Source organism: Amphiprion ocellaris, chromosome 17 (genome assembly GCF_022539595.1).
Source record: "Amphiprion ocellaris isolate individual 3 ecotype Okinawa chromosome 17, ASM2253959v1, whole genome shotgun sequence".
NCBI classification, from domain to species: Eukaryota; Metazoa; Chordata; class Actinopteri; family Pomacentridae; genus Amphiprion; species Amphiprion ocellaris.
Window position 1 is genome coordinate 27428349 of NC_072782.1, and position 10894 is coordinate 27439242.

The 10894-nt window shown below is 38.0% G+C and overlaps 1 protein-coding gene across 1 annotated transcript; it reads left to right on the forward strand.

Annotated features, from left to right (window-relative positions):
- The first annotated feature begins 74 nt into the window (after positions 1–74).
- Positions 75–3999, forward strand: LOC111571556 (bile salt-activated lipase-like). The gene is made up of 11 exons (XM_023274784.3): positions 75–232; positions 488–635; positions 849–968; positions 1043–1240; positions 1339–1469; positions 1572–1679; positions 1773–1887; positions 2082–2268; positions 2763–2966; positions 3410–3619; positions 3731–3999. The coding sequence occupies exons 1-11, from the start codon at positions 167–169 to the stop codon at positions 3912–3914; spliced, it is 1671 nt and encodes a 556-aa protein (XP_023130552.2). The 5' UTR covers positions 75–166; the 3' UTR covers positions 3915–3999.
- The last annotated feature ends 6895 nt before the right edge of the window (positions 4000–10894 follow it).

Sequence of the window (10894 nt, forward strand, 5' to 3'; positions counted from 1 at the left end):
GGTCATCCTAGGTAAGCACAGAGGAAAGAGTAATGGACACGAAATGGTTAAATATTACATATGATGCAGCAATGGGAAAAGAGACCCACTCACTGCATATTGGTTTGGGGGAGTGTTCTCCTTTATAAAAGTCTGGCTGAAAACCTACCTGGTTGTCAGTTTGGTCATGATGGTGATTCTTGGGATTTTGATTGCTGTTGCTGTGTTTCTGGAGACGGTCTCTGCGACCTCTGTAAGTACCACACGCATTCTCATGTTTGTAGAAATTTCTTTAGTACCTCAAAAATAATGTTCAGTGTATTGAAAAATTATTTTAAGTTTTGCACCTACAATTCAGCAACTGTTTTTAATGAAATCTGACTATTTTTTGGCAGTTTTACTGTAAGACAACTGAGCATTCAAAACTAGATTTCATGAGTGTAGCAAGAAAAACATTTCCATCTCATGCCCCTATTTCCTATTTTTCTCTACTCCATCATTTCTATAGCTCGGGGTGGTGTACACAGAGGGAGGAATGGTGGAGGGTGAAAATGTTCGTATTAGCTATGGCAATTACATGGACATCTTTCGAGGAGTTCCCTTTGCTGACATGCCTGGAAGGTTTGAGAAACCCAAGCGTCACCCTGGCTGGGACGGTGGGTAGAACCAGCAGCCTTCCAACCTACTTGATTTTGGCCTGTAACTCCCAGCTTCCTTTTCAACTTAAATCTAATGATTTAAAAGTATTTGTCTTCAACCTGTAGACCTATATTTGAGCATCAGCTAAAATCCTTAACTATAAAATGTTCTATTTATTGAAAGCATAGTTTATCTCTGTATTTAAAAAAAAAATGTCTGTCTCTGGTCAGGTATTTTGAAGGCCAAAGAGTTTGCACCAAGATGCCTTCAGGTGGACGTTCTCATGATTAGCACCATGGGCAATGAGGACTGTCTCTATCTGAACATTTGGGTTCCTCACGGCCGCTCAGGTAAAGACTGACGGAAGCCTGACAAGTGTCTGAAATACAACAACAACACTACAGTTGTCTCTTTTATCCTTTAGTGTCCACTAATCTGCCTGTCATGGTCTGGATCTATGGAGGAGGCTTCCTGGTTGGAGGCTCAATGGGTGCTAATTTCCTTGATAACTATCTGTACAGCGGGCAGGAGATCGCAGAAAGAGGAGATGTTATTGTGGTGACAGTAGGGTACCGTGTGGGAACTCTGGGCTTCCTGAGCACTGGAGACTCTGGTATACCTGGTAGGTGTCTGGTAGATGTTTACACTGCCAACTTCAAAAATAATTGCATTATATGATAAATTCTTTCCATGAACTGATTTATGTTTGATTCTTGTCAGGAAATTATGGTCTGTGGGACCAGCAGGCAGCCATCGCCTGGGTGCACAGAAACATCCGCTCGTTTGGAGGAGACCCTGACAACATCACCATCTTTGGAGAGTCTGCAGGTGGAGCTAGTGTCAGCTTCCAGGTCAGAGGCTGTTTTTTCTAGGTGTCTAGCTGACTGTGTTAAAAGGTAGATAGATAGTTGATGTGGGGATGTATTAAAACACCTATATTTGTCAATCCATAGACTATTACTCCCCACAACAAAGGACTGATCAAGAGAGCCATCTCCCAGAGTGGAGTCGCCCTTTGCCCTTGGGGTGTCAACAGAAACCCCCGCAGGTTTGCCGAGGAGGTACATTGCAGCTTCTCAGACAAGTTAACACTTTAAAAAAATAAAAAAATTAAGGGGAATAGTAATTAAAGATGATCTGAACACTTTGCCCAGATTGCTTTGAAGGTCAACTGCCCTACCGATGACAGAATGGCTGCCTGTTTGAAGATGACTGATCCTGTGCAGCTAACATTGGCTGGTTCCCTTGACGTATCCGGCTCTCCTGATTGTGAGGACTGCTCTGCACACCATGGCTTTACATTCTCATTTTTGACACTGTGTCAAACATTGAGTATGACATTGAATTTCTACCAGACCTCAGTGAAGTAAACTTTAACGCTTTGATTAGTAAAAGTAAACACGATATTGACAGTGTATTACATAAATAATACATTTTTGTGATTGATTGTCTGTACTTGTCAGATCCTATTCTATTCAAACTGCTACTGTCTCCTGTGATCGATGGTGACTTTTTACCGGATGAGCCTTCCAACTTGTTCCACAATGCAGCCAACATTGACTACATTGCTGGAGTCAACGACATGGACGGACATATCTTCACTGCTATAGATGTTCCATCAATCAATTCTGACTTGGTGGACACCCCAATGTGAGTTCAAGCCATTTGATAGACGTGAAACAATGATATTTGCAAAATGTTATTACTCAAAGCATAGGAAACTTTGGTTAGAAATCTATTCAGTTGAAGTTAGTTTTATTCATGTAGCGCCAACTGATAGCATGTTTCATCACAATGCACTTCACATAGCAAGGCAACGAAATAACAAAATTTATATAGACAAACCCAACAAATGTCCCGTTTCTTCACTTTGATTATACACCTCTCAATAGTGGGATTAGGAAACTTCTTTTAACCAGGAGGGAAAACCTTTGCCAGAATCAAGCACAGGAAGGGAGGGGTCTGCCTCAACCAGTTAGGGTGTGAGAATAGTGCCAAGAGAAAATATCACCATATGGAAAACAGCACGTACGAGAGCAATTAACACTTGGCTTATCAGAGAATTGTTTGAGCTATTGGTAGTTTTGGCGACAGGAAGGTGTTTTATCAAACCTCAGTGCAAAACTCTCTCCTTTTTTTTGCAGTGACGATATGAAGCGACTCTTGGCTTCCTACACTAAAGAGAAGGGTGCAGCTGGTTTGAACAATGCTTACTCTACATACACCTCAACCTGGGGAAGTAATCCTAGCAGGGAGACCATCAAGAAAACTGTTGTGGAAATTGGAACAGACTACATTTTCCTTGTTCCTACGCAGGCTGCCCTTTACCTTCATGCTGCTAATGCTGGGTGAGAATAAGATCTTATTCTTATGATGTCCCTGTCACTTTATTTATAAGCGCTTTTGTTCTACATTAGAAGGTGGGAAATAAAAGTGGGACATAACTTTTCTTTAACTGCATGATGGTCAATGTAGTATAACAAAAAACAGTTTGAATAGGCTATAAACTTTTTTTCAGATAATAAATGAAATTTTAAAGAATCATGACCGTTTTTCTTTATTAATCTTTCCTGTGGTACATTGGTTACCTGTCTTTTAACATAACATTAACAGCAATGGAGCAGTCAAGATTAATGGTGACACTGATTTGACAATAGGGTACTGCATATGAGAATGTGAATGGCCACTTATTGGGATTTTCTAAGATTTAATGAGGTTTTAGTATTTCAGAGTACCCCAGTCATTGGTGTAGTCTTCATCACAAACCTGTTTTGTCACCATGTCTTTAAAGAACTGGACGCACCTACTCCTACGTCCTGTCCGAGCCCAGCCGTTTGGGCGGCCTCATCATGCCCTATCCCAGCTGGGTGGGAGCTGACCACGCTGATGACCTGCAGTATGTGTTTGGAAAGCCTTTTACCACACCACTGGGCTACTGGCCTAGCCATCGTGACCTCTCTGGCTACATGATTGCCTACTGGACTAACTTTGCCAAAACTGGGTATAATTCTGCAGACACAAAACATGGCAGTATCACACAAACCTGAATCACCGATACAGAAAACTATAACTGCATCATTGTATTTGACCTGTTCTCTGGTTTTGTTCACAGAGATCCCAACAAAGGAGGCCTGAGTGTGCCTGCTACCTGGCCCAAATTCACCGGCGATGGACACAAGTATCTGGAAATCCGTAATAATATGGACAAAAACTTTGTAAGACAACAGATGAGGCTACGTTATGTGAATTTCTGGACCAGTGTCTTGCCCAGCCTTCCTACAGTCTACTCAGAATAAAGAGCCTGTGATATTAACTATGCATCTGCATTTCAATATCATGTCAGAATTGGCTCATGGCAAATAAATTCATGACAGCTACGAATGTTATTTGTTTGTCTTTCTTTATTAAGCATTTAAATTTACTGCTACAACTTCTATAATGGCCCTTGTGGATTGTTGTTGACTTCTGGCCTCACTCTCCAGCTTTGGAAGTTAAAAGTAAATAAATGTGAAGTTATGCAATTTATACATATTATTTCCTGACTTTCGATTGCATTAGAACTATACATTTTGAAAACCCTGAGAAACGCATAGGAAACTTAAACAACTGTACACTAGAAATCACTTTTGGCCTCGCTTTTTTGAAAAAACAAATTATGTTTTGTTGTTCAAACTATTTTTAAAAAGTCCTGCTGATATACACTGTTGTTTAATTTAATCAACTACTGATTGCAAGACAGTTACTTATATATCAATATGCCAACAGTAGGAGTGAAATTCAGCATCATTTATTTGAAAAACAAACACTAATCATTTTACCATCTCAACAAACACATTTTCCCCCTCAGCAGTAGCCCAGTAGAGGTGTGTTCCTTTATCTTAACTCAAGCTGTGTGTTTTTCCTGATCTGAGAAGCTGTCCACCTGTTTCTGCGAGTCAACAGCAGAACTGGCTTCATTACCAACTTCACAAGGACCGCCAGACTTAGTTTTTTTCATTCTGTCTTCAGTGTGTGTACATCTACACTGTTTCCACTGTGTTTGCCATGTTTGGTGATAGGATCTTTGTGACAACAGAAATAAAGGTTCAACAAGGACTTATTCTTACCACAAATATCAATGAAGAAGAACGACTTTCTTATTGCAATGGTCTTGTCCAAGGTTTATCTAATAGTAGTGGAGTATTTCACTCCTTTTCAAACTGTCTCTTTGCACACTGCTCAATAGAATTTGACCTTTGTAACACGAATTTATAAAAATGTCTCCTAAATGTCAAAGGGAAAACATAATTCTACCAAGTAATGTTAATTATTAACAATAAATTGTAAAATAAGTGATTGTATAAGTATTCACCCCCTTCAAGCCAGTGTTTAGTAGATGCAACTTTATCAACAATTACAGCATTGGGCCTGTGTAGATAGATTCTAATCAGCCTTGCACATCTGGACACTGCAGATTTACCCCATGCTTCTTTGCAAGGTGAAGATTACTCAGGGGTTTTGAGTGAACAGCTCTTTTTTAAGTCCAGCCACAAGTACTCAGTAGAATTTAGGTCTGGGTCTGACTTGGTCACCCCAAAACATTCATCTTATTACTACTGTTCTATTATTATTTTATTTCTATTACTACGTCTATTGCTACGTAAGCTGCTGTAACAATGTGAATTTCCCCTGGCGTGGGGAGAAATAAAGGACTTATCTATCTTATCTTGCTGCCTTGCTGTTTTGATTGTAGGTTTTGGGTCACTGTGTTGCAGGAAAACAAATCTTTTCCAAAGTTGTGGTTCTCTTGTGGAATGCATCAGGTTGTCTTTCAGGATTTCACTATACTTTGCTACATTAATTTTACCCTCTACCTTTACCTTCCAGTCCCTGCTGCTGAGAAGCATCCCCCATCATGATGCTACTACCATGCTTCTTGTCATGAGCCTGGAAACACCATGCGTCACATCATGATGGTGCCACCTCCATGCTTCTCATCATAATGCTGCCACCACCATGCTTCTAGTCATGATGCTGCCACCACCATGCTTCACAGTGGGGATGGTGTGTTTTTGATGATGTGCAGTGTTTGGTGTCCATCATCTGGCATCCAGTCTGATGGTCAAAAAAAACAAAATTTTGGACTCAACTAAAGAATTTTCTTTTACTTGACTTCAGAGTCTTCCTTTTGTCTTCTGGCAAACTCAAGTTGAGATTTGGTAAGAAGTTTTTCAACAGTATCTTTCTCTGTGCCAATTTTCCATAAAGCTTTGACTGCTAAAAACAGACAATAGTTGTATGCACAGTCTCTTTCATCTCATAGGTCTTGGGGGTCTTGGTGGCCTCCCTCAATCATCATTTGCTTTGTCTTGTCTTGCTTGGAGTCTTTAGTTATAGCCAGGGGTTCTAATTCATTTGTGACTGGACCTTTCAGATACAGCTCTCTTTATACTACAATCATTTGAGACACATTCGCTGCACTCACATGATCTCTATTTCACTAATTGTGTAACTTTTGTAAATTCTTGTCCAAAAAGCCTAATTACTTTGACTATAATTCAGTGTCAAAAAGCCCCTTTGAAAGTGGGGTGAGCAATTTTTATAAGTACTCTTTATTGTGGCATTTCATCTTTGGGTGTTTGTTGTATTGCGTAAAAAAAATGCTCACATTACCTGGTTTCTACTGAGGAATGTCTGTGTGGTCACATCTTGGTTTTCAGTCTCTCTAAGTTGACTGTTCCACCAGGCTGTTTCCCATCAGAGGTCAAAGGTTTTGCATGTCAAGTTGTGGTCAGGTAGCCCACAGGTGTAAATGACATATCATCCTCGAAAGCAGCTGTGTTTGCTTCGTTTATTTGTTCCTCTTGTATGTAAGCACATGGAGAAGAGCGCGCTGGTTTCCTGATAGTGATGGAGAAACTGAGAATCCTGCTTGGCATTGTTCCCTGTCTCTGGGAACAGCCTCGGCAGCTTCTGTAAGTCTGTAAACTGACCAAAACCTGACTCAAAATGTATCTAATTTGTAAAGTACTCCTGATGATTTGAAGATGTTTGACTCATTTTGGGTCACAGTGTGCATGTGATCATTGTTAAAAAGCTGTTTGTCTTCACTTGTGAACCTTGTGAACATTATAATTGCAAATTATCAGATGGAAATTTCTCACATTCACAACGCTGTCAAGGAAAAGGTACAGGTTGACCTTTCTGCAAGATTGTCGAAGCCATACATTGTCCAATGTATGCACCTCTATGTTTCTAGCATGTTATTTGTTGTTTGAACAGCTGTCATGTCTGTTTTATGCTTTTAAGGTGAAAGTGTCTCAAGCTGTGGTGGTGAAAGACGGTTGCTTGCCAAACCTACAACCTTCGGAGAAACCCAGACCTCATACTGCCTCCTGTGGTGTGTTGAAAAGCAGTCTGACTAAACAGAGCTGAACATCTAAATGCATTTTAGCTGATTTGTAGCTGATTTTTAATACAGGAAGTAAAATTTTAGTCACACATTTTACAAATAGAAATTAATTCTTGTACAAATACACATTTTTAATATAGACAATATATAGTTTGGCCAGTTTTTTTCTTTAATTAAGATGAAATTTAATTAGTTTTTTGATTTTTACTAAATATTGTTTGTAATTTAACAAAAGAAAACCCATGAAACTGTAAAATAACAGTTAAAGAAAAATAATTTACCATATTTCAGTCTTTAACATACAACATTTTTTTGGCAGTAAATATCTGTAAAGTAATTTTTTCAAAATTTTTTAATGTCGCATAAAATAATAATAACTTTACAGTCAAATGTTGTAATGGAGAATAACTCAAAATGTGTCCTCAGTGACTTAAAACTTGTCCAAAATGACCAGGTTCCTGAATAAAATACTTTAAACGGTTGGACATCCATAAAATAATCACATGTGTAGCTGAATTAAATACAGTAGCCAATTGTAATTTCATAGTCACACAAATTGCTATTTGTAAAAATGCATATTTTTGATTTGTTTTATAGTTTTGCCCTGTCACAAATTACTTGAAACTTGAAATTATTTGTACAAATTCTGATTCTTGATGTGGATATTATGTACAAAAAGAAATCAATCTACATGACTTTTCCCACTTTTTTTTTTTTTTTGCCCTTTAGAAGGAATAGTTTTTTATTTTTTAGCACCAGGCATACTAAAGGAAAGATGTTGCCTAAGCTATTTCCAGAGTGCCTGATGTGAAGACGACCTCCACCTCAACATCTGGGTTCCTAACAGCCAACATTGTCGTGTCTCTACATACTATTGTATGAATGTTGATACACTAGATGCCTGCCTTGTTTCAAAAAAAAAAAAAAAGACATAAATCCCTTGTTATACAGAAGAGACTTTTTTGGGTCAATTCACCATTTTTTTCATGCCAGACCATCTCGTATTTTTCTGATTTTTCTTTCCATGTTATTTTTCTGTTCTGATACCAGTGTTCATAAAGTTATTTGAAGGACTGTGAATTGGAAAACCATGATTTTTCCTCATTTAGTTGGGACCATTTTTGAAGTGGTTTCACCGATCATACCTGTTCAGTGATTGTCCTAATAATTACCAAATAAATGCAAAAATTGTAATTTCAGTACTTTTGCTCATAAAGTATGCCTCTGACTTGGATCATACTCTACATTGTTAAGGCTTCTATTGGTGTCAATCACAAGAAGCAAAAAAAAATCAGCCTCTTAGGGTGAAATATAAAGGTTTTATTGTTGGTGGAATATTGGAATAGACAAAAATATAGAAAATTTGCACCATCCTATAACTGCTTTGTATTATTTTATCAAAGCAGAGTTGTACCATCAAAGACTATATGTACATATCAATGAGCCTACCAAATTTCAGGACTCTACCTGCATTACTTCTCAAGTTCTGGCATTTTAAATGTTGCTCCACAGATTGGTGCGAAGAAAAAAACAACCCAAAACTCAACACAACCCCAGCTTCTTTAAGAAATTTTCACTCAAAAACTAATGTTACCCACGACCCCAGATTTTACCTACTGTCAACTTAATCAATATTCACCACTTCAAAAGGAAAAAAAATCCATTAAACTAAAAATAGTCAGGCATGGGGCATTCTGTGAATTGAGGCGGAAAAGATTTTTTTCTTTTGATCCTCAGTTCATGGTCAGGTTTGAGGCATAATCTGGTCACAGAAGTAATGCAGGAAAGACTAAACACTGCTCTGGCTATTCTGAACGACTGTCTAAGCCCAGTTTCTTTCCAGACTGGACAAGCCTGACCATGACTGGGTGGAAGCTGATGACTCAGATAACCTTCAGGATGTGCTCAAGCAACCCTTCACCACACTCAGAGCTTGACTTTTCTGGCAATTACCTGCCGGCCTCATGAGCTTGAGCTTTGTTCAATCACTTCCTGTTTTATTTTGGAAAGCTCCCTGCCCTTGTGCATCTCTGGTTGTTTTACTTCCTCCTTATTTTTTTCCTCCTTTTTCTATAGTCCTGATTAGGTTCACCTGTGTTGTCCTTGTTGTGTGTTTTGTTTTGTGTCTCGTCTGCTTCCTTTCAAGTGCTCCTGTATGTTACCTGCCTGATTTGTTCCTAAAGCTCCGTGTGCTCACCTGGTTTGTGTTTTCTTTTTTTATCTCTTTGGTATCAAAACCCTCCTGCTGTTGGTGAGTATCTGCCCTTGGATTATTACCTGAACATCCCCCAGACTTATGCAAGAACTTTGCAGGAGTAAGACTAGTGATCTGTACACAATCTATGACTACAACACACCATGCAAACATAAAACTCCAGCATCTTGAGCATGATTTAAAAACCTCTACTACTAAATTAATCTAAGTGTTTTTGCTTTATTTATTTTCACAGAGGGGCCAACAAAGGAAACCTGAAGGTACATGTGACCTGACTTGAATTCTCCAGCAGAGGACACCAGAGGACTCCTGGACATCAGTGCTGAGATGAATGAAGCTGTCACTGAGTGGAAAATGATGCTACCTTCAACTTACCTTTGGATGACGATCCTGCAGCTTCCTGTTTTGTGGTCAGTGACAGGTTTTTGTTTAAATAAGACACCACGAGCTGGATGTGGCTTTCTGTGATTCCACCTGACTACCTGAGAGTGTTTAATATCATCAGAAGTGGATGTTTGAAGAAAGAATTGGGAACTTTTAAGTTTATATCTGGATATTCTTGCAAACATTTATTCATTCATTAAAAATGTCACAACCAGCAGCTTCAGAGGAGGGAGAAGGAGAGACGCACTGAAGCTACTTCCAGCTCAATTATAAGAAAATATGAAAAGCTTTCAGTGTGAAAACTTTAGGCCAGTTTGTAGTTTCATACCTGGTTTAAATGTTGCAAAAGCGAAAAGACTTTGCTTAACTTTAAACAACTTAAAAATGTGTTCATTGGCAGAAATATCAAAATGTTCAAAAACTGTAAATTCAGTGAGAAAGGACACAGAATATCTGTAGAATTACATGTTTAGCTGCTTTAAATCCAGTGAAAGTGTAATTTTATGGCCACACATTGTACACGAACAAATTACTGTTAAAAATGTAAATAATAATATTTGTAAAAAAAAACAAACAAACAAAAAAATACTTTAATGTGCAAGGTGAGCTGTTTTTTTTTTTGAAGTGAACATGGAATTAATTTTTTTTCTATGAATTTACTTAATAATTTAGAGTTTAACAAAATTCAAATACTGACAGCAAAAATTTGTATAATTTTTGCTTCTTTAAATACAACAAAAAAGGTAAATTTTACAGACAAAACAACTTAATGTTGTAAATGACTAGATAATTGAGTTTGACATTTCTGTGTTTATGATTTTTAAGCGCATCATAGATGGAAGACCACAAGGGGGCGTATGAAGCCCATGATTCTGCTCTGAATTTAAGGTTTCATTATATATATGGTTGTCATTGTGACCTAAATCTTTGCATTTAGGAGATAAGTCCTCAAACTTTAGAACATATTTGTCCCTCACAGTTGAAATATTAAAGAAGGGAAGTCATATTTACTCCAGTATGAATTATGAGCTTGGACAACCACTGAATCTATGGAGGAAAATATAAATATTTCCACACATTCTATCATAAATTGATTCAGAAAAGACACAAATTGGTCCATTATAAAGTATTCAAGACACAGAATTTCCTGGGAGAAAATTCCCCCAAATGCCCCAAGCCCCTTAATGTGTCAAGTTAAAAATGAATCCTATGCCCCTGCCTAAACTATTAAATAAATTCCACAAAAAAAGAAAGAAAATCTGGCAGCAAGGTTACCAACAAATGTT

What these genes read in the sequence shown, in the direction of transcription:
- LOC111571556 (XM_023274784.3), top strand. Translation starts at nt 167, where the DNA reads ATGATGGTGATTCTTGGGATTTTGATTGCTGTTGCTGTGTTTCTGGAG. An exon ending in GAGCTAGTGTCAGCTTCCAG is followed by an intron (nt 1,470 to 1,571) that starts GTCAGAGGCTGT and finishes GTCAATCCATAG; the next exon opens with ACTATTACTCCCCACAACAA. An exon ending in GACTTGGTGGACACCCCAAT is followed by an intron (nt 2,269 to 2,762) that starts GTGAGTTCAAGC and finishes TTTTTTTTGCAG; the next exon opens with TGACGATATGAAGCGACTCT.